The 26,098-nt window shown below is 44.8% G+C and overlaps 1 protein-coding gene across 1 annotated transcript; it reads right to left on the bottom strand.

Annotated features, from left to right (window-relative positions):
• Positions 1 to 458: 458 nt before the first annotated feature.
• Positions 459 to 7,625, bottom strand: Ssr2 (signal sequence receptor subunit 2). The gene is made up of 6 exons (XM_027920926.2): positions 7,560 to 7,625; positions 6,771 to 6,919; positions 6,025 to 6,123; positions 4,542 to 4,650; positions 2,441 to 2,518; positions 459 to 996 (listed from the first exon to the last, which is right to left on the bottom strand). The coding sequence occupies exons 1-6, from the start codon at positions 7,566 to 7,568 to the stop codon at positions 886 to 888; spliced, it is 555 nt and encodes a 184-aa protein (XP_027776727.1). The 5' UTR covers positions 7,569 to 7,625; the 3' UTR covers positions 459 to 885.
• Between the last annotated feature and the right edge of the window lie 18,473 nt (positions 7,626 to 26,098).

Below are 26,098 nucleotides of genomic sequence, written 5' to 3'. Positions count from 1 at the left end.
TGTGGCTCGGTGGCAGAGTACTTGCCTCATAAAGCAGCACTGGGTTTGTCTCAGCACTGCATATAAATAAATTCTAAAAATAAATAAAGGTCCATCAACAACTGAAAAATAAAAAGGGCTGGTGATGTAGCTCAGTGGTAAAGTGCTCCTGAGTTCAGTCCCTGGTGCCAAAAATAAATGAATGCTAAACAGATACGGATCAGGACTCCAGGGCGTGAAAACAGCTGTTCCTCCATCTTCCCCAGCAGTGGAGAGCTAACAGGCAAGGAAGGCTCAGGACAGTAGGTGGTGACTGACAGGAACACTCAGAGGGAAGGAGGACTCACAGGGGGCAGAGACCACAACCCCGTGGCAAGGAGACCAGAACTTAGCTTGCTTGCCCAGGAGCGGGGCACGCAGGGCCTAAGCTCCCGCAGCAACCTTTGCTCACCAGGCTGGCGGGAAAACAGGCGAGTCAGTGTGTGGCATTTGTTTTTATTAAAAAACCCCATTTGGTAAGCGCTTCCCTAACCCAGAAGAGACTGGATAGCCTCTGAGAGTCCCACGGCTTTCATTTCATCTCTCACCCTCTTCTGAAAGAGGAGGAAGGGGACGGGGTGGTGTCAGGCATCTCTGAAAGGCCTCTCCTGGACCCGAGAGTTCACGTTGCCAGCGAAATACCAACAGCACCTCGGTGGGGCCCCAGAGGGCCTCTAGGCGCACGCTGGGGCTGAAGGCCGTCCTGTTTGTATGGCTTCACAGGCCGGGTCCTTCACTCTGGTTGAGAGCAGGGCAGGGTCCAGGAGAAGGTGGCCAAGGGTAAGGGGGAAGAGATTGCATCTGAGATCCCACTGGAGTCTGGAAAGCACCTGTTTTCTTGGGAGAGGAAGGCCACGGAAGCCCCACTCAGTTCTTCTTGGTTTTGGGGGTGTCGTATTTCCTTTTGCTGGAGTACCACAAGAGCAGGGGGATGCCGATGGACGGAAGGGTCATAACCCCGAAGGCTGCCCAGTCCAGCTGTGGAGGAAAACCAAGGCCTTGCTTAGAGGTCGATAAGCGCTCAGGAGAGCCCAGGGAAGGGGTAGGCCCAACAAGAAAAGGGAGTGTGTGGCACAGATTCTAAGCAGAACTTTGGCCACAAAGTTCCTCTGACCACTCCTGACACAGAAAGGCTTCTGAAGACCAGTCTTCAAGCTGTGAAACCAAAGGCCCCCAGACTGCTTCCAGACAGTGTTTGAGAACGGAGGTGCCCAGGTCTTGCCCCTAGCAGTCAGGCTTCCTCTGACCTCCCTGACCCCCCTCATCCCCCTCCTCCATCCCCTCACCTCACTTCTGCCCTTCAGCTTTGACAGACAACTCACCATTCCCCGTCATACCCTCTTGTCTGACATCTGATAGCCCCTTCTGTTTGGAACTCCTGCCCTCCCTAGCCTCCTCCTTGGATGAGCCCCCTGTGGCTCCTGAAAACAGGCCGGATGCTGCTGCGGTGTGCTCCCCTGGTGCCCTGCATAAGCGTCTCACGGTGTCTTCGCCACCTACCTGCTGGGGCCTATATGAGCCTGTAACAATCTCTTACCGGGAGGGACTACGCCTTGATGGCCATGCCTTCCCAAAGCAAAGCTCAGCAAGCACGTGATTAGGAACTTTATAATCACTCACTGAATGAAGGAATTCCTTCATTATTTCAGCCAAATCTTCAAAACATTTTCTCCTAGATCAAACCACCAAGTTCCTGCTTGACTTTCTCAATGTTCTATGACCCTTTAATTTTTTTTGGCACTGGGGATGGAACGTAGGGTGCTCCACCTCTGAGCTATATCCCCAGCACCTTTATTTATTTTTGAAACAGGACTTGCTAAGTTGCTGAGGCTGGCCTCAAACTGTGATCTTCTGCCTCAGCCTCCCAATTACAGGTATGCACCACCATGGCCAGCACACTATGACTCTTTAAACCTAGTCAGATACTCTCATAGACTTCCAAAAATGAGCTGGGCTCGGAGGCATACACCTGTAATCCCAGCAGCTTGAGAGGCTGAGGTAGGAGGGAGTTCAAAGCCAGCCTCAGCAATGGCGAGGTGTTAAGTCACTCAGTGAGACCCCATCTCTCAATAAAATGCAAAATAGGGCTCAGTGGTAGAGTGCCCCTGAGTTCAATCCCTGGTACCTTCCCCCCACAAAAAAAGATCCTCCATGTAGACCAGGCTCTGCTCAAGGTTGAGTAGAGAAAAAGGCCAGTTCTATGGTTCTGGCAATAGCAATCTCATTGATGAAAATCTCTGAGCATGGTTAAATCAGGATATTTGATAACTGTCTGTATCAGATACCAACAAAACAAAACCAAACTCAACAACAAAAAACCAGACAGGTGGGCTGACCAATGAAGTCTTTTAAGGAGGCCAAGAGGTTCCAGAACCAAGAGTGTTCACACCCCAGGAGAATGAGAAAATATTAGAAAGCTTACAAAATGAGGGGAGAACCTTCTGTCAAACTCCCGCTGAGCCAGGATTCCTCCCTGCCCAGGTGCACTGGTGGAGCCAACCTGAAGAGAAAAGAAAGACATTAAGGCAATCTCCAGTCGTCTCATCTAAGGAAGGAAGCAGTCCCCACATCAGATTTTTCAGTTCCCAAAGTATCCCAAAGAGTGCTCCAAGAAGATGAGGAAGGCCTTCTCACAAGGAAATGTGGCTCAGTGGCTGAGCCCTTGCCTTGCATGTGTGGGGCCCTGGTTCAATGCAAAAAAAAAAAAGGACAAGTATTTGAACCAGGAAGAGTCGGATGATTCTCCTAAGTGTACTGGGTGTTGGAAAGAATAGTAAATTAGGAGCCAGGAGACCTGAAAAACACCACCGGCTATGCATTTATTAAAAGGGTGGGCCAGGTATGCACCTGGAATGAAAGCTCGATCCTTCTGTCATAGCTTCAGACTCTGGAGAGTGAAACTGCTCACCACCACTGGCCCCTCTGCAAGGCCAGATGTGCAGTGGAATGACTCGCCTTCAGCAATCATTTACTTACTCCTCAAACAAAACTCCTCTTCTATACCTCACAGGGCTCACACGAGGCTCAAATGAAATAATGAGAATTATGAAAATTATAAAGCCCCCCCCAAGTGGACATTACAAGTGGAGGGCTGGGATTGGCCCACATTCCTTTGCTTTGAAGAGGAGGCCAAGAGTTTGAAGCACATTGCAAACAACTTTGTTCTAAGATGGCAGCTGAGTCTTAGATTTTTTTATCTATTAACCCATCAAGTATTGGGTAGAACCAGAGTCCTGAAGTTGGTTCTGAAAACAGAAATGATACAAGATGTGAAAACAGCAAAGATTACAAGAACAGGGTCCATGTGGTTTATGAAAAAATGAACGATTTGAAAGTGCACTGACTGTTATAGAATTTTAGATTTCTTTTAGTTCCCTGGACAGGACCATGTTTTACCTTCATAAATTTACAAATTTATGATCTAAGATTTTTGGGACTGGGATGGTGTCCTAATTTTCTTGGTATTTCCCAGAGTCTAGCACATCGTAAGGGCTCAAGAAATGTCTATTGATCTTTAATGAATCAATCAAAAGACTGAGTTCCTGTGCCCCAGGAGTTTATAATTAAATTGGGAGATGAAAAGAAGGGAAGACCTACATATAAGAAACAAAACTAATGAAGACAGTAAGCAACTAAAACTTTGGCAGGGGTAAGGTAACCAAGAATTAAACCCAGGGGCATGCTACCACTGAGCCACATTCGCAGCCCTTTTTTATTTTTTAGGGGTCTTGCTAAGTTGCTGAGGGCCTGGCTAAATTGCTGAGGTTGACTTTGAACTTGCAATCCTCCTGCCTCAGCCTCCCAAATTTCTGGGATTACAGGCATGTGCCGCCACATTTGTCAGAAGACAGTAACGAGGAGATATAGCTCAAAATTGGGTCTTGAGAAGACTTCTGCTAATGAAATGGAGGATAGAGAGTACTTCAACAGAACAAAGGCAAAGAATAAGAACAAAGGAAAGAATAAGCACTGAGAGGGGAGGGAGTGCAGGAAGGAGCTTGAACTAGTGAGGATTGGGATCTGTGTGGGTGGAGTGGGAAAGAGACAGGACAAGACTATTGGAGGGTGTGCAATGACAGGCAGGAGATCTTAGTTTCAATGCAACTGGCAGGACATTCTAAGCAAGGGCAAGATGGGAGCAGTGGAGCCTGTCGATCATCTGACAGTGGCTTAGAAGGTAATGAAAATTACCCAGCATGCCCTGGGTTCTCAGCACCACAAACAAAAACAAAAAATGACCAGAAAGGCAAGGACAGCAAAAAATTGGACAGCAAATGACACATTCCAGAGTAAAAGGAATGCAGAAGGAATGAAGAGGAAGGGAATGTTATGAAGCTCTTTTTCCATCTATTTCAGTGACTCTGTTCTATATCTCTACAAATTGAATCACACTTATTAACAACATCAAGTTTTTGGTCAGTCTTATCTCTTTCACAACCTAGAGGCTACGGTAGAAATTCTCTAGGAATTCTTAAGGGCAGACAGATCCAAGCCCCATCCAGCCCAGGACTTGGGCAACTCACCACAACAGGACCGTCCTCTTGGGCCAGGTACGTAATTGTGGCTGAGGTGAAGTTGAAGTAACCAGCCTTGAGAGGACGCAGGACCACGGTGTGGGAGACGTTGCTAGCACTGGTCCAAGAGTTAAGGAAGGGAAAATGAAGCTAAGGCGGTAAGAACCTTTCAGCTTGTAACCTAAGCGCACCATTCCTAAAATAGTTGCCAACATGTGATTTCATATCTGCAATACGCCATAGGAATCAAAAAACCGCTTAAAAAAAAAAAATCTAACATGTGGTGTATTGTGATGTCTTTGCTAAATTAAGGGGCTCATGATATATCAAGGTTTTTGAAGTAAACTTGCAAATATATTACAGATGAAAAATCATACCCACTTAAGCTCACAGATCTCTTTCATCGACTGTATGTGAACAAAGTTTTTGAAAATACAAAAAACAGAAAATGAGAAAAAATACAAAGAGTACATTTACCCTCCTGAGAAAAATCTAAATATACTTTAATTCACAAGAGAAAATAGGGCTGGGGCTGGGGATGTGGCTCAAGCGGTAGCGCGCTCGCCTGGCATGTGTGCGGCCCGGGTTTGATCCTCAGCACCACATACAAACAAAGATGTTGTGTCTGTCAAAAAAATAAATATTAAAATATTAAAAAAAAAAAGAGAAAATAGGGCTGAGGATGTAGCTCAGGGAAGAGTGTTTGCCTAGCATGCACCAAGCCCTGGGTTCAATCCTCAGGACCACAAAAGAGGGAGGGAGGGAGGGAGGAGGAGGAGAGGGAGGAGAGGGAGGAGAGGGAGGAGAGGGGGAGATGAGGAGAGGGGGAGATGGGGAGAGGAGGAGAGGGGGAGAGGAGAGGAGAAGGGGAGTGGGGAGAGTGAGAGAAACAAAAACATCAAGTATCTAATCCAATACTTAGGAAATAACTGGTAGATCAGAAAAAGAAACTCCTTGAATTAGAGACTTCAAAATAGTCACCCAGGTTCTCCATGCTAGTATCCCATTTAATTTCTTCCCTTCTTCCCTTCCTCTCTCCTTCTTTCTGCACTGGGGATTTAACCCAAGACACTATACAACTGAGCTACATTCCTAGCCTTTTTAATTTTTTGTTTATACAGGCTCTTACTAAGTTGCCCAGGCTGACCCTGAATTTGTGATCTTTCTGAATAGCTGGGATTATAGCCGTGTGCCATCATGCTCAGATTCACTGAATTTCTTTTAAAAAATATCTTGGGGATAGGGGTGACCGTCTTAAACATCCATGCCTGGCCACAGACATCTTTGTGTCTATAACTTTCTAATATAGTATGTTTCAGGGCCTTACAACCAAAACTTCAAGAACCCCTCTTCAGGTCTTCTTGAAATCATGCTCACACAATTTACACTAGTCTTTCCTGCCTCATGTTCCCAGTCTACTTCAAGTACCCATGCTACTTTGCAGGCAGTGGCCTCCTTCCCCAGTCTCCAACACCCAGAGCCAAGAGGATACGGGGCAATCCGGTCCCATTTGACATTGAGCATACCGGAGACAATGCCAAAGTCTTCTGGAGGGAAGGAATCATCAGATAATTCCACATCTAATGCAGCACTGAAAACAGAGGAAACAAAAAGAGTAGGTAAGGTTAATAACATTAAACTACTCAATCAACAATCAAATTTATGTTAAAAAGTCAGAACTCAAAAAAGAGATTCACATAATAATTTGAGTCTGTGGCACTGAAGGATTTATGTTGAAGACTAGATTCTACCACTCAGATATACCAAAAATATCTGAGCATCTAGAAGGGAATGGGCCCAAATTCATTCTTGTCTCAATTTCTTTGTGTGTGTGGGAGGGGTTGGAAGAGAGGACAAATATGGGGAAAAAAATTAAAGGGAATAAAATGAAAGAATGGCAATAAAAATGCTCATGAAGTAGTGAAAGAAGGAAGCTGAAACTTAAACCTTTGAGGTAGCAAAGGCCTGTATATTTTCTATGTCTTCATCTTCCCCTCTGGTTTCACAATTCTTGTGTCTTCTCTACTCTGAAACTCTTCCAACCTAAAAACTGGAATATGGTGTTTTGCAATGTAGGCAAAAATGTCCTCTACTTCCAAGAGTAGGCCCAATAATATCTAATGTTACTAGATAACAAATCCCAAAGAGAAATCACTACTCACCAAGATGTTCCTTATGCTCATCTGAGAACTAAGAATCCAGAAAAGGGCCCAGTCGGAAATCCCGGTGCCTCCTTACCTTGAGCCAACATTGTAGATGTTGTACTGTAAAGTCAGGTCTCGCCCCTCCACCGCATATCGGTTCAGCAGGGACTTGGAGGCCAGAAGTCTGGCTCCTTCTTCTGCTTGAGTGACAGCTAATAGAGCCACAACCGCCAGCAGCCTCATCTTTGGAGAAAAAAAGCAAAGTAAGTAGTCAACCCAGTAGTATGTGACCAAAATCCTCCTGACAGCCTTCCCTTATAAGTCCATCAAAACTCTCTTGATCCCCTATCCAAGCAGCTGCCCACTCCACAAAGCCCTGCGCAGGCTACCAGCGCTGACCACTGTCCAGACTCATCTCTGCGCGTAGCCCCGGAAAACGGCCCCTTTTCTGCGCCCAGGTGCTCATCAACTGGCGGGTGCCCTTAGCACGGGGCAGAACAGGGTTTTCCTGCGGTGTCCTGTGACCACCTCAGGTCTGCAGGAGCCTCTCGCTCTCCCTCACATGGGGACCCGCAGGCGGCAGCCTTCCCGCAGCAACGTTCCTCCCCCGCAGCTCCGGCAGGGATCCTCCTGAAGTCTCGTACCCCTCCCCACCAGTCCATCCCCGGGATCCCGCTGTCCTTGTCCCCGCATCCCTCCCGGGTCCCTGGGGGTTCGGTTTGATCTGCCCCCTGCTTCCTCCGGTCGGCCCCCACTCCCTCCGCCAAGGTTACCCGTCCTCCCGCCGGTGCGGCCTGCCCGCGCGAACCCCCGGCTACCGAGGGCTGTGCGGACCCGAGGCTATCACCCCTCCCGCTGCAACTCCCTAAGCCTCTGGACTCACCGTGTGCATCCCAAAGGCCCTTCGGGCGCCACCACGACCGGAAGAGAACGTCAGCACCCAAAAGACCGGAAATAAGCTCTGGCCGGAAACCCAATGCCTTGTGGGAATTGTAGTTCCTGGAAAAGCCACGCCTCTCCCTTTGTAGCGCCAGCCGGACTCTAGGATCTGAGCGCTGCAGGAGCGCTGCTCCGTGCGTTCTCCACGCTCTTCTTTTTTCAGATTTACTTATTTCTTGCGGTACTTGGGATTGAACTCAGGAGAGCTTTATCACTGAGCTACATCTCCAGTCCTTCCCATTTTGTATTATAAGACAGAGTCTTGGAAACTTTCCCATACTGACGTCAAACTTGTGATCCTCCTGCCTCAGCCTCCCGAGTGGATGAGATTACAGGCATGCATCACCTCAGTCGGCCTCAGGCTTTTATTCTGCCCTCCTGAGTGTGGCTTTTCAAGCTAGTTTTTACTACTGTATGTGACCAGCACCTGATTAGGGGCTTTTAGAAAATAGCAAACCTAGAGATTTGTCAAACTAGGAATTACAGAAAAGCTCCTACTAGCGTTCTTCCTATTCCCAGGTGAGGAACTTAGTCATCATGTTACATCCAGCAAGTCACCAAGCCCTGAGCTTTATTTAGAAGCCCTTTGAAGTGTCAAAAAATAGTTATTTTTCCCCCTTCATTCCCACTATAACTACTTTAATTCATGCTCACTACTCTATGCTGGTTTTATTTAAGTAGTCCTCCTATCTTAGGTTTTATGCTTTTGAATCAGTTCACAGCAAACTTCTCCAAACCACATTTTTGAACAGTAGACCCTCAGGTTCCGGAAATGGGACTGTGAAGTTAGGCAGCCATGAATCCAAGTCCCAATTCTGTCACTTACTGGGTAAAGTAATCTTGAAGCAAATGTTACTTACATAACACCTTGGTGAAATGAGAGAATTACAGTACTTTCAAAAGGTCAGAGGATCATATAAGATCTCAGATATAAAACTGGCTTGAGTGCAGTGTCATCCTAGCTACTTGAGGGCCTGAGGTGGAAAGATCACTTAAGTCCAGGAATTTGAGGCCAACCTGGCAACATGGTGAGACCCTGTCTCTAAAAACAAACAAAAAACTCTTAGTACAGGGCCTGGCAGATAGACGAATGTGCTCAATAAATGGTAACTGTCAGTATTAATGTTACTCTGTGTCTCCATTTGTAGTATTACTGCATTCAATATGCATTTATTAATCACCTACTTTGTGCCTGGCTTTGCTCTAGGTAGTGGAGAATACAGTGATGTACAGGACAGATAAGGCTTCTACTTTCTGAGGGCTTATATTGTTGTGGAATAATGCATATCGCCTGTATTTGTTTGAGTATATGTCTTCCCATTCCCCATCTCCCAGATCTTATTGTCCATCTTCTGTTGCTTGGTGTCATGCCTCAGGACACAGGAGGTTTGCCAAGGAATAGTAATGACTTCTCTACACACAACTTCCAGTCTGCTCTGACTTCACACCTTTGTGTGTGGCTTGCCTGAAATGCCTTACTGTCCCTCTTTCCCTATCCAAATCCAACTCATCGTTCAGGACCTTATTCTATGTTCATTCCCTCTAGGAGGGCTCCTTGACTTGAATTAACATTTTATAAAAGCACCAAGATTTAATGTTGTCTTCTAATAGTTTCTAGTTTTGTTTTTATTTCGTTTTGTGTACTGGGATTGAACTCAGGGGCACTCAACTACTGAGCCGCATCCCCAGCCCTGGTTTTATATTTTATTTAGAGACGGGGTCTCACTGAGTTGCTTAGCACCTCCCTGTTGCTCAGGCTGGCTTTGATCTCCAGATCCTTTGTCTCAGCCTCTCAAACCACTGGGATTACAGGTGTGCACCACCACACCCTGCCCCCAGCCCATTTTTTATATTTTATTTTTAGATAGGGTCTCACTAAGTTTATCAGGGCCTTGCTATGTTGCTGAGGCTGGCTTCAAACTTGTGATCCTCCTTCCTCAGCCTCCTGAGTCTCTAGGATTACAGGCATGCACCGCTGTACCCAGCTGGTTTCTAGTATTAAAAATGTATCCTAGGGGTTGGGATTGTGGCTCAGAGATAGAGCGCTCTCCTAGAATGGGTTCCATCCTCAGCACCACATAAAAATAAAGGCATTGTGTTGTGTCCATCTACACCTAAAAAATAAATGTTTTTGAAAAAATGTCTCCTAAGGATTAGTTCCTATTTCTCTAGTACATAATTTATCCACAGACCCTACAGCAATGCTGAGCACATAGGAGGTCTCAAGAAATGCCTGTTGAGTGGAGGATTTTTTGTTTATTTCCAAAGATTGCTTCTGTATCAATTTCTCCAGGATTAGAAAATTATGAAGTGTGAGTGTTCTTGTTTCCCTATTAAATTTTACCAGCACGCTGTCCAGACACCCTACAAAATAGGCACTTCTGGTTTCAGAAGAGAAACATTTTAGCCAGTCCTGGTGGCACACGTCTTTAATCTCAGTGACTCAGGAGGCTGAGGCAGGAGGATTGCCAAGTTTGAGGCCAGCCCCAGCAATTTACAAAGCCCCCAAGCAATTTAGTGAGACCCTGTCTCAAAGTTAAAAAAAATGTTAAAAAAAGAAAGGGCTGGAGATGTTGCTTAATGGAAGAACACCCCTGAATTCAATCCCTAGAACCTCAACAACAACAACAACAACAAACTCCATCCTTGTTTCGGCTGCTTATCCATTGACCCTTCTGCTGCCTCTTCCCCATCCAATGAGTCACTTGTTCATTTCCTGGAACATTTAGCATATCGTTTTTCTGGTGCCAGGGATTGAACACGGAGAGGGCCCCTACATGCTAAGTACCCACTTACCACTGAGCTAGACCATCAACCTGATGAATTCATCTTTTGAGAATGTGTCAAGCACCATGATCGTCACTGTGACAGATACGAAGACAGGATATGGTGTCTGCCCTCAAGGAATTTAGAACCTAGCAATAGGGATGAAACATAGTCATTGGCAACTGCAATGCAAAGCCGAGCCCGTTGTGGTGGTGGCTGCTTGGAATCCCAGAAACCTGGGAGGCTGAGGCAGGAGGAGTGCAAGTTCACGGCCGGCCTGGGCAATTTATAAAGACTTTGTCTCAACATAAAAAATAAAAAGGGCTGGGGAATGTGGCTTAGTGGGTGAGCACCTGGGTTCAATCCCCAGTGGGGAGTGGAGAGGGAATGGTGTTTGTGTTTGTATGTATTTTTTTTAAGCCTGGGATTGACATTTTATTTTGTTTTTATTTATTTATTTATTCGTTCTAATTAGAGGGAAATGGCATGTTAAACACTACTCAAAAAATAACAACTGGGCCGGGCTGTGGCTCAGTGGTAGAGCGCTTGCCTAGCTTAAGTGAGGCGCTGGGTTTGATCCTCAGCACCACATACAAAAATAAATAAAATAAAGTTATAATTTTTTTTAATAAATTTTTTTAAAAAAAATAACAATTGCATCAACAATTCAGTGGCTTCCCATTGTCAAAAGGCTTACAATTTCCAATTCCTTTGTGTCATGGTGGCGACCTCCCCTGTGGTCCCCATCTCCTTCTAGGCAAATAGACCACTTTCTCTCTTGCCTACTATCTTATTTTCAGATTTTTTTTTTTTTTTTTTTTTGGTTCTGGGGATTAAATCAAGAGATGCTTTGTACCACTGAGCCACATCCCCAGCCCTTATAATTTTTTTTTTTTTTTGAGACATGGTTTCACAAAATTTTCCAGGCTGGCCTTGAACTTGCAATCCTCCTGTGTCAGCCTCCCAGGTCACGGGGATCGCAGGTGTGTTCCACCCGGCCCAGCTTTAGACTTTGGTTAGTACAAGTTATTGATATTAAAAAAAGAAATCCTTATTTAAAAAAAAAAAACAATTTTAGTTTTAGTTGGACAAAATACCTTTTTGTTTTTTATGTGTAGATAGACACAACACAATACCTTTATTTTTATGTGGTGCTGAGGATCGAACCTGGGCCCCGACCATGCTAGGCTAGCACTCTACCACTGAGCCACAACCCCAGCCCCAGCAATCCTGATTGACTACATACTATTGAAGGACGTGTGCTAGTTTCTTTCTATTTTTTTTTTTTTTTTTGGAGGGGGAGGTTGTATCAGGGATTGAACCCAGAGGCATTTAACCCCTGAGCCATATCCCCAGACCTTTTTTTTTTTTTTTAATGTTTTATTTTGAGACAGGGTCTCATTAAGTTTCTGAGGCTGGTCTTGAACTTTCAATGCTCCAACCTCAGCTTTCTGAGCGACTGGGTTTACAGGCATGCCCCACTGTGCCCTGCTCATCATCTTATTTGTGTCTTTTTGATGATGAGGAGGAGTTCTGCATTTTGATTATAATGTTCTCTGAAAATACAACTAGAATCTGGGTGTAATGGTGCAAACCTTAATCCCAGTGACTAGGAAGGCTGTGGCTGGAGAATTGCAAATTTGAGGCCAGCCTCCTTAATTAGGGAGACTCCGTCTCAAAATAAAAAAAAAAAAATAAGAAGGGCTGGGGGTATACTCAGTGATAGAGTGCCCCTGGGTTCCATTTCTAGTACTGGAAAAAAAAATCCAAACAACAACAACAACAAAAGCAATTAGTGTGACTTCAGAAATAGTGCCTCTTGGTGCTTTGGACTTTGGACATTTGGGAAAGAAATAGATGCTGGAGTTAAAACAAAATATGACACTCGCATTCAATACAGTCGATAGGAGTCACTGTCCACCAAAGTGACCTATGCCCAAGCGAGTCTACCAAAACTACCCTTGGAATTAGTTTGGATTGTTTTTTTTTTTTTTCTTTCTCTCTCTAGAACCAGTAGAGACCTGGGAAAATGTTGTGGTAACAGTTTCACCCTTGGTACCCTGACATATCCCACTGTGGATCAGAGAGTCTCAGATATAGACTCTTCTGGAATCGATTTTGACCAGAGGAGAGATTTTTGAGGGTCAGTTGCTAAGGCAGTGTTTCTGCTGAAATTCTTCCAAAGCAATATAACTGCTTCCTGCCATCTTCAAGGAGACCCCCAAGCCAAGAGATTCAGGAGAACTTTGTTGGATGTGAACAGAACACTGTGTGCCAGGGACAGAGGTGCACAGAGCCAGTACGAGGCTACTCATGGTGTCAACTGTGCCGCTAGGATGATGTCAGGTTTTATGCCTCTTCCTCTCCTCTCCTCCCTTCTTCTTTCTTTCTTTAAAAGAAAAAGAAAATTTTTTTTCTTGGCACTGGGAATTGAACCCAGGGGCACTTAACCACTGAGCCATATCCCCAGCCCTTTTTTTATTATCCAAAAAAATTTTTTTTTAAATTTTGAGACAGGGCCTCACTAACTTGCTGAGGCTGGCTTTGAACTTATGATCCTCCTGTCTCAGTTTCCTAAATTGCTGGGATTACAGGCATGTACTACCACCATCAGTCTTTCTTCTTAATTTTCTCCTTTCTTTTTTCTTCCTTCCTTCCTTTTTTAAAAAAATTTTTTATTTTAAAATTTTCTTTCTTTTTTTAGTACTAGAATGTAGCTAGAAGCCCTTTTTATTTTTATTTTGAGACACAGTCTCGCTAAGTTGTTGAGGCTGGCCTCCAACTTGTGGTCCTCCTACCTCAGCCTCCTGAGTTACTGGGATTACAGGTGTGTGCCACCATACATTCATGCTCTGTTTTTTGATGTGTGAGAGACAGCTTTAGCAGCCCACTGGTGTGTCTTTTGGGGTCTGCAACAAGAATCCAAAACAAGATAGTGTGTCGTTACTGAGAAGTAAGAGGCAAGATGCTTCTTGGCTGGTGGCTGGGCGGGCATCCAGTGATAGAGTCTTGCTTCCAAATCTAGGGCCCTCAGATGATGGCCATAAACTAGCTAGAAGGGCACTCTGTGATGGATCCAATAGGAACTGTGCCACTTTTCAAGAAACACCCACACCAGGTGCAGTGGTGCACCCCTGTAATCCCAGCGACTCAGGAGGCTGAGTCAGGAGGATCGCAAATTCCAGGCCAAACTCAGCAATTAGTGAGATCCTGTCTCAAAATAAAATACTAAAGTGCTGGGGGTGTCGCTCAGTAGTTAAGAACCCTTGGGTTCAATTCTTGGTAACAAAAAAAAAAAAAAAAAGAAAAAAAAACTGCGCAGAATCATATCACAAAAGTTAAAGTCATATCACAAAAGTTTTTCTTTTCTCTTTTTTTCCAGTGTAAAAACAACACATTAAATTTACCATTTCTGGGCACGGTGGCATCCGCCGATTATCCCAGCAGTTCAGGCAGGAGGATCTCAAGTTCCAGGCCAGCCTCAGTAATTAGGGAGACCCTAAGCAACTTAGTGAGGCCCTGTCTCTAAATAAAGTGTAAAAAGGGGCTGGGGATGTGACTCAGTGGCCAAGCACCCATCACTTCAATCCCTGTTACCAAATAAATAAATAAATCTATAAATTTACCATTCTAACCATTCTGAAGTGTACACTTCAGTGACCTTAAGTACATTCACACTGTTGTGCAACCACCTCCACCACCACCGATCTCCAGAATGTTCTCATTTCCCTAAACTGAAACTCTGTACCCATTAAACAACTTCCTTCAGTTCCTCCCCCCCAGCCCTGATGGCCATCGGTCTACTTTCTGACTCTGAATTTGACTACTTTAGATAGTGGATTCTATCTCAGATAAATGGAATCATATTTGCACAAATAATACACACATATATTCTCATTCAAAAAATAGAACAGGGCTGGGGTTGTGGCTCAGCAGTAGAGTGCTTGCCTAGCACATTCAAGGCCCTGGGTTTGATCCTCAGCACCACATGAAAATAAAGAACATAAAAGTATTGTGTGCAACTATTAAAAAAAAAAAAAAGAACAATTCTGTCAGGTTGCAAATACAGATGCCCCCCCCCACAATGTTATCTTCCTTGTTTTCTCTATAATTACATCTAATTGCTGCCTCTACTCATTTTTCTACCAGTAGCAAGAATTTAATCTCAGCTGGGTGCAGGGGCGCACGCCTGTAATCCTAGCAGATCAGGAGGTTGAGGCAGGAGGATTGCAAGTTCAAAACCAGCTTCAATTTATCGAGACCGTAAGCAACTTATCGAGACCCTGTCTCTGCATAAAACATAAAAAGGGCTGTGGGGGCTGGGGCTGGGGCTCAGCAGTACCTGCAAGGCCCTGGGTTCAATTCTCAGAACCACATAAAAATAAGTAAACAAGGGGCTGGGGTTGTGGCTCAGCAGTAGAGCACTCACCCAGCACGTGCAAGGCCCTGGGTTTGATCCTCAGCACCACATAAAAATTAAAAAAAAATACAATAAAGTATCCAACTAAAACTAAAAAATAAATATTAAAAAAAAAGGGCTGGGGACATGGCTCAGTGATTAAGCAACCCCGGGTTCAATCCCCAGTACCAATAATAATAATAATAATAATAATAATAATAATAATAATAATTTAATCTCAGTTAATGCAGGGACCTGCCACCCACTTTGGGGGGTTGCCTCTTAGCTTTTAGGGGGCTCCTGATATGACAGGGACATGAAGAGAGGGGATTAGGAGGTTTTGGCCTTGGTCATCAGTACCTTTCCTTGCTAGTATCCATTAAAACACACCAATCAGAACTCCCTGCCTCTGAATTCCCAGTTTTTTCCTCTCAGCCTGACCACTGAACAACACTCCCCTCCCCCTCCCCTATTTTTTTTCTTTTTTTAGGGTGTGGTGCTGGAGACTGAACCCAGGGCCTTATGCGTGGGAGGCAAGCCCTCTACCAGCTGAACTACTTCTTTATGCCTCTCTGGAGCCGTAGAAAGCTCCATGGGGTTCTCTAAGACCCTTTATCTCTTCCTTGCTAATCAGAGTCCTTCCTCAATTCCACAGACCAGGATGGGACCTGGGGTGAGCACAACACTTAAAAGAGTATCTCAGGGGCTGGGGTTGTGGCTCAGCGGCAGAGCGCTTGCCTAGCTAGCACATGTGAAGCCCTGGGTTCAATCCTCAGCACCACATAAAAATAAATAAATAAAGGTATTGTGTCAACTACAACCAAAAAATAATTAAAAAAAAAAACAAAAAGAGTATCTCAGACCTCTCCCTGGGCACACCCTCGTTTACCTACCCTTTGGCCCCAGCACCCATGGTGGTGTAGGGGAAGTGCATTGCACTCTTTGGGAGCAAGCCCAAGACTCCTCTTACTCTTGGATTCACCAAACTATGTGGATTCCGGCCCCTTGCCCCAATTTTTGCCTCTTTCGCTTCTTCCTCCCTAATTTGGACTAACTCTACTCATCTGAGATGAGCTAGGTGAAGGAGCAGACGTGATAGAAAACTGGCTCTAACCTCTCTAGTTTAAGTTCAAGTTCAAGTCCAGTTAAAGTTTGCCAATTATCTTCTTGCGCTGTGGACCAAAATCTCCCCGCCTTCCTCCTCCACCAGCCTTGCTATGTTGCTGAGGCTGGCTTTGAACTTGTGATCCTCCTGCCTCAGCCTCCTGAGCTGCTGGGATCAAGGCGTGCAGTCTCACGGGTCTTACACGGCATCTCACAGCCATTTTCAATGAGGTTGTTTCTTTCAGACCTTTAACTCTGGCTCTCCGGCCACCCGGCCACCCTTCCAGATAACAGGGGATAATTGGCTGGGTTGGTGGGCTCCTGCCCTAGGCTGCACTAACACTGCAGCGAACCTGTAGGAAGATGACTTGTTCCAAGTCTGTCCCTTTATTGGATTGTGAACACATGGAGGAAAAGGTCATATCTTGTGTTTGTTGAGTGACTTTTCCATAAAAAGCCCCTAAACAGAGCTGAGTTGTGACAGAAGAAAAGCCCTGTGGCTGACCATGAAAAGCAGATTTGGCTGGAAATGAAGAGTCTGGAAAAGGCAAGATTACTGCCAAAACATTGCCTACCATTCAGTGGGTGCTTAATAAATGCCCCTGCATACACCGTTTAAGAAATTATTTAGGGGCTGGGGATACATGCTTGCCTAGCATGTTTGAGGCTCTGGATTTAATCTCTAGCACCAAAAAAATTGTGTGTGTGTGTGTGTGTGTGTGTGTGAGAGAGAGAGAGAGAGAGAGAGAGAGAGAGAGAGAAACTGTGTCCTCTTGCATCCTACAGAAAAGCACTCCTTTGAACCCATGGGGCTGGGGCCCCACCCTCCTGTTGCTATAACAACCACTTTTGTGAGGACATGGGACTGAAGTATTGTGTGGGCTGTGAGGGAGGAAGGAGACACACCAGTGTCCCATTGCACTAGTGATCATAGGGCTTTAAGGAAATGCAGAAGAAAGAAAGCGATTCTTCATCAACTTTCCGTGTAAGAGGGCAGGCACGACCAGGGATGGGGGCAAGGTGATCCTGAAGTTCTGCTTCCTGTGGGCTGCTCCTCTCAGAACTGACCTGTGCTGCTGGGCGCAGTGGCACATGCCTATAATCCCAGCGGCTCTAGAGCCTGAGGCAGGAGGATCACAAGTTCAAAGCCAGCCTCAGCAACTTAGCAAGGCTCTAGGCAACTCAGTAGCTGTCTCTAAATTTAAAAAAAGGGTGTGTGTGGGGGGGAGCTGGGGTTGTGGCTCATTGGTTAATTGCCCCTGGTTTCAATCCCTAGCACCTTCCCCCCCTTCCCCCCCCCAAAAAAAAGAACTGACCTGTCCTTCTCTTCCCTAGGAGACCCAAGAAGATTGGGGGTCTTCACAACTGGAACATTCCTCCTTAAACAACTTTGTTACGTCCTTAACCATCTGCAGCTTCACCGATGAGTTAGGCTACCAAGGGAGCCAGGAGCTGTCCAATGTGAGTGTCCCATTCCCTGTCCACACTCCTTTGAGGTTTTGTTCCCCTGTATCACCAGCTGGGTATTTTAGCCACTAACACACACACACACACACACACACACACACACACACACACCCCGCATTAAGATGGCCTGTGGCAATTTTCTGTACCTGCCTGATGTCGTGTTCCTCACAACTAAAACACTCAGGGTCTGGGTTGCTCAAAATAACCACACAGGAGGCAGAGAGATCTTTTTCTTTGGGGGTCCTGTGACAGCTCCTGTGACCTTAAGGGGAGAGAGAGAGAGCCAGCACATGCTGACCTTTTTATTGGGAAGAAGCCATTCAAATGAGGCAGGGGGTCAGGTTTCAGGGGACTGAGTCTAGCTTCCTGACGTCTGCTGTCAGCAGGTTGACTGACAGCTAGGAAGGCCACACCCAAGGGCAGAGCAAGAGAAGGGGACACACAAAGGGCTTTTCTGTGGAACTTTCTATCCCAAACAGGGCAAAGGGGTAGGATTACAAAGGAATTGAGTGTAGCTCAACCCCACGGGTGACACAGCTACATCTGAAGAGACACCCTCAACTTCTTGGACAAGGCAATGTCCAGGTCACCACGGGATGTAGTGACCCGTCAACGCCTCTCGCTCCAGGATGGAAGGCATGGGTCATTCAGAGTGGCTCCCCACAGCCTTACTTATTTCCAATTCACATCTTTACTAAACATGGCTCAACTTGATGCCTTCCAGGAAAAAAAAATACTAACAATAATAATAGAAATCACAGTTTATATTTATCGAGTACAGACTACAGGACATTTTTACTTATTGTGATCCTCCTGCCTCAGCCTCCTGAGACCCTGGGATTAGATGCGTGGGCCACTGCACTTGATTAGAGACTTCTGCTCTCCCTTGTGAGAAGTAGAGGGGAGGATGTTGCAGGTCCAGCCTCTTCTTGCTGGACCTGCTCAACATCCTCCTTCTGGGGAAAGACTCAATCCTCCTCTACTGGGGGTTTAACCCAGGGTTACATGCCATTTTTAAGAACTTACATTTCATTTAAACCTCAGAACAATCATGGAAAGTAGGTACTACTATCACTCCCATTTTTCAGATGAAGAAACTGAGGCAAGGCAGGTTGAGTAACTCTCCCAAAAGCACAAGTAGAAGGCATAGATGCTAAAATTTGAGCTTTGTTTGTCTAACTCGAGCATGTGTACACAGAGCAGATGCAGGTGACACACACCTGTAATCCCAGCCACTCAGGAGGTTGAGGTACAAGGAATGCAAGTTCCAAGCTGGCCTGGGCAATTTAGAGAAACCCTGTCTAAAAAAAAAAAAAAAATAGAGCTGGGTGTGGGGGCACATGCTTGTGATCCCAGTGGCTCAGGAGGCTGAGGCAGGAGGATCACAAGTTCAAAGCCAGCCTCAGAAACTCATGGAGGCCCTAAGCAACTTGGAGAGAGCCTGTCTCAAAATAAAATATAAGAAGAGCTGGGGATGTGGCTCAATGCTAGAGTGCTCCTGGGTTCAATTATCAGCACCAAAACAAAGAAAAAAACAAAACAAAAATTTCACACAGAGAACTGCCTTCCAGTTAGTGACTCCATTTTTTTTATTAACCCTCCGTGGTATCCTTTCAAGAACTGCATATGAGCTTTTTTTTTTAATATTTTTTAGTTGTACACAATACATTTATTTTACTTGTTTTTATGTGGTGCTGAGGATCGAACCCAGGGCCTCGCACGTGCTAGGCAAGTGCTCTACCACTGAGCCACAACCCCAGCCCGCATGTGAGCTTTTTTTAGGGGGGTACTGGAGGTTGAACTAAGGGCCACTCCACCACTGAGCCACTGTATTTTTTTTAGAGACAGGGTCTCACCGAGTTGCTTAGTGCCTCACTTTTGCTGGTTTTGAACTTGCAATCCTCCTGTCTCAGCCTCTCAAGCTTCTGGAATTAGAGGCATGGCCCACCGGGTCGGCTGAACTTCTTGTCCATTTGTTCACTTAGAGAGATTAAATGCTAATCATGATTTTTGTTATCTAGCTCTGACACCCAGTACACTGTACTATTTAAAGTATTCAATCCGGGCTGGGGCTATAGCTCAGTTGGTAGAGCGCTTGCCTTGCATGTACAAGGCCCTGGGTTCAATCCTCAGCACCACACACACACACACAAAAAAAAAAAAAAGCATACAGTCTCATAAACTCTGACTTATGAAGCCATAAGTATAACATGAATATATGGTTTCATGAGAATATACGTATATCAGCCTCAAGTGTATGTCTGGGTAATAAACATGTCTAAAAACAAGAAGGTTTTCTAGAACAGAAAAATTAGACGGTGATTATTTGTCTTCCAGGATGACTTTTAACCAGAGCATCCCATTTGAATCTTTTCAGAACAAAACAACAACAACAAAAAAAACCTTTCCTGCATTCAGAATGTTCCTGCATATTCTTTGCAGATACCACTTTGTAACTTCTCTTTTAGTAATTTTTTTTTTTTTTTTGCTGTGCAGGGTATTGATCTCAGGGGCGCTCTATCACTGAGCTACATCCCCAGACCTTTTTATTTTTATTTTGAAATAGGGTCTAAATTGCCCAGATTGGCCTAGAACTTGTGATCCTGCTGTCTCGGCCTCCTGAATAACTGGGAGATGTGCACTAGTATGCCTAGCTTGTCCTTAGTAATTTTAAATGAAGTCTCTTCTGGAGTGACACAATCTTTTTACCCAGAAGTCTTTTTTGTTTGTGCATTACAATCGAACATCATGGTAGGGTTCGTCCTTACATACTTGTGCATTATTGCATGCACATGACATAATCTGGCCAGCTGAGGGACAGACTTATCACCTCTGCTGCCCATTCTGCACCCACTCCGGGGGCTCTCGTGGTTCCTGCTTGTCCTCTGATCTTAACCCTTCTCTACCTCATTCCCATCCCTCCGTCACCAAGTCCCCTAGGTAACGGGATGGGTCAGTGGAGACCACACTTCATTCTTTGCTCTCCATCTCCCAAGGAAGAAGACCCCAGCCTTGGCCCCTCCAAGAGGCGAAAGCGAAATAAGATCGCTATCCTCCAGATGAGGAGAAATGGAGGGAAAGAGGAAGATGAGGAGGATGAGGCCGAGGGGCCTCCTCCCACTTTGCAGTCCCCTAGGCTGAAACGGAGGCAGTGGCCCATCTCAGAGACCTCCCGACCCATAGCCAAGGAGTCCTTGAGCGAAAGCACCTCCAGCACATGCACTGATGGGTCCCAGGTGTTCTGCTGCAGTCTGGCTACTTTTTGTCAATATCTATGTCGCTGCTGCCACAGGACACAGAAGTCCACAGGGGGAAGGCAGGGCATCTCAATCCAAGGCACTACTAATGGGTGACGGCCCAGAGCTCCACATGGCTCCTCTAGGAGCTCCACGGGAAGGCTTGGGCAGCAGCCAGAAGGGAAAGTGCAGTCCTTCAGCTTGTAAATAAAGCAAGATTTATTTTTGTTAATGGCAGTACGATTAATGATGATTCCAGAATTTTCTTTCTTTCTTTCTTTCTTTTTTTTTTTTTTTAGTGCAGGGGATTGAACTCAGGGATGCTTTACCACTGAGCTGCGTCCCCAGAGTTTTTAATTTTTAATTTTGAGACACGTTCTCACCAAGTTACCCAGGTTGGCTGTGAACTTGTGATCCTCCTGTCTCAGCCTCCCAAGCTGCTGGGATTATAGGCATGCAACCCCATACCCAGTTTCAACATTTCCTTCTTTCTAACTTCTTTTTTTTTTTTTTTTTTGTACAAGGGATTGAATCCAGGGGTGTTCACCCACTGAGCCACATCCTCAGCCTTTTTATATTTTATTTAGAGACAGGGTCTCGCTGAGTTGCTTAGGGCCTTGCTAGATTGCTGAGGCTGGCTTTGAACTTGTGATCCTCCTGTCTCAGCCTCCGGATCTGGAGCCTCTGGGACTACAGGTGTGCACCACCACCCCAACTTCTTAACTTTCAATGAATTGTCTCAGACGTGGAGCTAGTGTGTAGATGTGTGAGACCCTGGGAAAGTGTGAGAAGTCTTTATGTTTATTTATTATGGTGCTGGGGATGGAACCTGGGACCTCAAACACTGTAGGCTACATCCTCATCCCTTTTTATTTTTATTTTGAGACAGGGTCTCATAAAGTTGCTGAGGCTGGCCTCAAATTTGTGATCCTCGTGCCTTAGCCTCCTAAGCAGCTAGGTGTGCACCACCGTGCTCGATTCCTTTTGATTTTTCATCTCGAGTCAGGGTCTCATTAAGATGCCTGGGACTCCAAGAAAATGACAAGCAGCCTGAAGAGTAAAAGCCTTGAGGTGAGTAAATGGGGAGGCCTCAAGGACTAATTCTGTGGGTTATCACCTCCAGCAGTCTCATTTTCTTCCAGTATCTCAAAGATCTAAGACAACATTTTTGAGCTTCTAGTTGTAGCAGACAATAAGAGCAGAAGAAAGACTATTTGGCCAGAATGAACTTAGGAACCATTTTTAAGATTGTGCTTGCCCAACAACAAAGTTTATTACCATCTCCCTTTCCTTCCTCAGTGTGAGTAAAGGAGAAATGGGCCTCTACCTCCATCACCTCCCCAACTCCTGCCCTGCCCCAAATATTCACTAATAATTTGGAAGGAATCCTACACATCAGGATCTATCATTGTCTTAGGCCAGGATCCCCAGAAGCCACGTTTCAGATGAAGGGTTTTTTGTTTGTTTGTTTGTTGTTTATTTTTATTTTTAATTAATTAGTTAATTAATTAATTTTGGTACCAGGGATTGAACCCAGGGGTGCTTAACCACTGAGCCATATCCACAGCCCTTTTGTATGTTTTATTTAGAGACAGGGTCTCACTAAGTTGCTTGTGGCCTTGCTATGTTGCTGAGGCTGGCTTTGAACTCTAGTTTTCCTGCCTCAGCCTCCTGAGCCTCTGGGATAACAGGCATGTGTTTTTTATTTTGGTTATTTTGAGGATTGGAACCTGGGATGCTCTACCACTGAGCTACATCGCTATCCCTTCTTATTTTTTTTAATTTTGAGGCAGGGTCCTAAGATGCCCAAGCTGCACTCAAACTTGCCATCCTCCTGCCTCAGCCTCCAGAGTCACCCCAAGGAGCGCACCATGGCAGCCAGCAAGACAGCGTTTCTTATGGATGTGATTTATTTATGGAGAGGATGCCCTCAGGAGAGGAGAGAGGGAAGCAGGATGAAGCAAGAAAGATAAGCAAGGATACTGTCTCAGTTGAGAGCCTGCTTCAGTCTGATCCCAGGCCACAAAATGGGTCCCACTTTTGAGGAACGAGGTTGGCCTTTTGTAAGCTCAGATCAGTCCACAGTGGACTGCCACGGTGGAGGCTGCCCAAGGTCGCGGTTTGACCGTTGCTTCTCCAGCAAGGCAGCCCCGCTATTGACAGAGGGCAGTTCTCCAGTGAAGGGGCCGCCTGTGAGCTGTCACAGTCAACCCTATAGCAGCCAGGGCATGGGTATAGGGCCTCATAAAGGGAACCTGGGCAGGGGACCATAAGGGCAACTTCTGAATCGTTACTAGTTGTCTTTCCCAGTATGTTTAACGTTTGTAAGCCTTAAACAAATTGAAAAATTGTATTATAGTAAAGTGCATGAAAAGAGACACAAATGGGGAGAAATCATGTTTCTTTCTTACAGAAGATCTGCAACTAACAAATCCAGAATGAATGAGGGAAATAGCCTGATTTGTTGGTGCATGCTTGAAATTCCAGCTATTTGGGAGACTGAGGCAGGAGGATTGCAAGTTTGAGGCCAGCCTCAGCAATTTAACAAAGTCCTAAGCAACTTAGTGAAATCCTGTCTCAAAACAAAAGATAAAAAGTGCTGGGGATGTGGCTCAGTGGTAAAGGGCCCCCTGGGTTCAATTCCTAGTGCTGAAGAAGAAGGAGGAGGAGAAGGAGAAGGAGAAGAAATAGAAATGAAGGGAACAGAAAGTTGCTATTAAACTACCAGCCTTAATTGGTGCAGCAAGCTGGGCACAGAGGTGCATGCCTGTAATCCCAGCAGCTCAGGGGGCTGAGACAGGAGGATTATGAGTTCAAACCCAGCCTCAGCAAAGGAAGAGGCACTAAGCAACACAGTGAGACCCTGTCTCTAAATAAAATACAAAAAAAAAAAAATAGGGCTGAGGATGTGGTTCAGTGGTTGAGAGCCCCTGAGTTCAATCCCTGATACCTCAAAAAAATTTTTTTTTTTTTGTTGCAGCAAGACTCAAAAGCGGTGGTGAAATTAATGGGTGACAGTTGGAAGGGAAATAGGAGATTTGCAAAGTCTCAGAGTTTCTCTCTCAAGAGATTTATTAATTATGAAGTTACAGATAACTCTATAGGGAGAAATCTGACTGATAACCAAGTTATCTGGTAAACATTGCCAATATAAGCAATACTGTATACTCCGGATAGGATGGACTAAGAAGGTACATCATTTCTTTGGCCAAAAGCATCAAAAACACGGCAAAAGTGCACAACCTCCATTTAAATATAAGGAAACACCAGACAAACCAGGTATGGTGGTACCTGTAATCCCAGTGATTTGAGAGGCTTAAGCACGAGGATTGCAAAGATGGAGGCCAGCCTCAGCAATTTAGTGAGACCCTGAACAACTTAGGGAGACACTGTCTCAAAAAATTTTTAAGGGCTGGGGATGTGGCTCAAGCGGTAGTGCGCTCGCCTGGCATGAGTGCGGCCCGGGTTCGATCCTCTGCACCACATACAAAGATGTTGTGTCTGCCGAAAACTAAAAAATAAATATTAAAAATTCTCTCTCTCTCTCTCTTAAAAAAATTTTTTTAAAAAGTTCTGAGGATGTAACTCAGTAGTAAAGCATCCCTGGGTTTAGTCCCCAATACCCCTCAAAAAAGAAAAAAGAAAGAAGAAAAAAATCAAAGAAACCCCAATTGAGGGTCACTGTACAAAATAACTGATCAATACTCATCAAAAGTGCCAAGACTCCAAAACAAGGAAAGACATATTAATGGAGCCTAAGGGATTATGACAATTAAATCAGTATGATCTATTGGACTGAATCCTGGAATAGAAATGGTAGTTAATGAACAAAGTGGTAAAAAATCCTAACAAAGTCTATAGTTACTTAATGTTATTGCACTGTGGTAATTAGTTTGGATAATGGTATTTTGGTTATGAAAGAAGAAATGTGTGATGAGTGTAGCAGAACTGTATATTTTTGCAACTTTTCTGTAAGCCGAAAATCATTTCAAAATAAATAATTGCTCAACTTAAGGAATGATGGCAGCCACAATTCAAATCAGGGAAGAGAACATTTTCAACACCACTGAATGCTCCTTTCTTCTTTTTTTAATATTTATTTTTTAGTTATAGGTGGATACGATATATTTTATTTTTTGTGGTGCTGAGGATCGAACCCTAACCCTCCCACGTGCCAGGTGAGCGCCCTTCCTCTGAGCCCAGTGTGCCCCTTTCTAATCACAAATAACCATCTCCCCATTGAGGGAGCAACTCGGTGACCTTTTATGGCAATCACTTCCACTTTGTTCCTTTTGTCCTTTTTTCTCTTTTTCATTTTTATTTTTAGACAATCATCCTGAAAAGCATAGACTAGTTTTTACCTAAATAGACACATCAAAAAAAGTAGCTTGATTTTGTCTGTTTTAGAATTTTATATACATGAAACCATGCAGTATTCATTCTTTTGTGTATCCCCCCCCACCCTTTTTTTTTTTTTTTGGTACCAGGGACTGAACTCAGGGGCACTCGACCACTGAGCCACGTCCCCAGCCTATTTTGATTCTATTTAGATATTTAGAGACGGGGTCTCCCTGAGTTGCTCAGTGCCTGGCTTTGGCCGAGGCTGGCTTTGGCCGAGGCTGGCTTTGAACTCTCCTGCCTCTGTAGAGCCTCTGGGATTACTGGGGGGCGCCACAGCACCCGGCTTCCCTTTTTTGCTTTTTGGAAATCTTCGTTTCATTGACTCTTGTTCTTCTCTTTCATTTTCCATCCTTCCACGTTCCTTGAGCTTATATTACTGGTGTATGTTCTCTCTCTTTGTAAACTTCTTTGGAGGATTGCTTAACTCATTACTTTTCAACCTTTCTTATTTTCTAATATATGCATTTAAAACTATTAATTTCCCTTTACATACTGCTTTAATTGAATTCCACCAGAGTTTATAGGTGATTTTTTTGGTTAGTTTAGTTTTTTTTCTTTTTTGTAATGCTAGGGATCAAACCTAGAGTCTCATGCATGCTAGGCAAGCACTTTTACTGCATCACCAGCCTTGGTTAGTTTTTTTTTTTTTTTGTACCAGGGATTGAACTGAAGGGTGATTAACCACAGAGCCACATCCCCAGCCTTTTTAAATTTTTGAGACAGTGTGTTGCTAAATCACTTAGGGTCTTGCTAAGTTGCTGAGGCTGACTTTGAACTTGCGATCCTCCTGCCTCAGTCTCCCCAGCAGCTGGGATTATAGGTGTGGGCCACCACACCTGGCCTAATAAACTACTTTTTTAAAAAAATATTTTTTTAGTTGTAGTTGGACACAATACCTTTATTATTTATTTATTTATTTTTGTGTGGTGGTGAGGATCGAACCCAGTGCCTCACACATTCGAGGCAAGTATTCTGCCACCGAGCCACAATCCCAGCCCCCTAATAAAATACTTTTAAAAAACAAATACCAAGCCAGATACTCTGGTGCATGCCTGTAATCCCACGGGCTGGGGAGAATGAGGAGGAGGATCGACTGTTTGAGGCTAGACT

Source organism: Marmota flaviventris, chromosome 10 (genome assembly GCF_047511675.1).
Source record: "Marmota flaviventris isolate mMarFla1 chromosome 10, mMarFla1.hap1, whole genome shotgun sequence".
Lineage (NCBI taxonomy): Eukaryota > Metazoa > Chordata > Mammalia > Rodentia > Sciuridae > Marmota > Marmota flaviventris.
This window is presented reverse-complemented; position numbering and strand designations above follow the sequence as displayed.

What these genes read in the sequence shown, in the direction of transcription:
- Ssr2 (XM_027920926.2), bottom strand. An exon ending in AAATGGGACCGGATTGCCCC is followed by an intron (nt 4,651 to 6,024) that starts GTATCCTCTTGG and finishes CTCTTGGACCAG; the next exon opens with TGCTAGCAACGTCTCCCACA. An exon ending in AAGAGGACGGTCCTGTTGTG is followed by an intron (nt 2,519 to 4,541) that starts GTGAGTTGCCCA and finishes TTTTCTCTTCAG; the next exon opens with GTTGGCTCCACCAGTGCACC.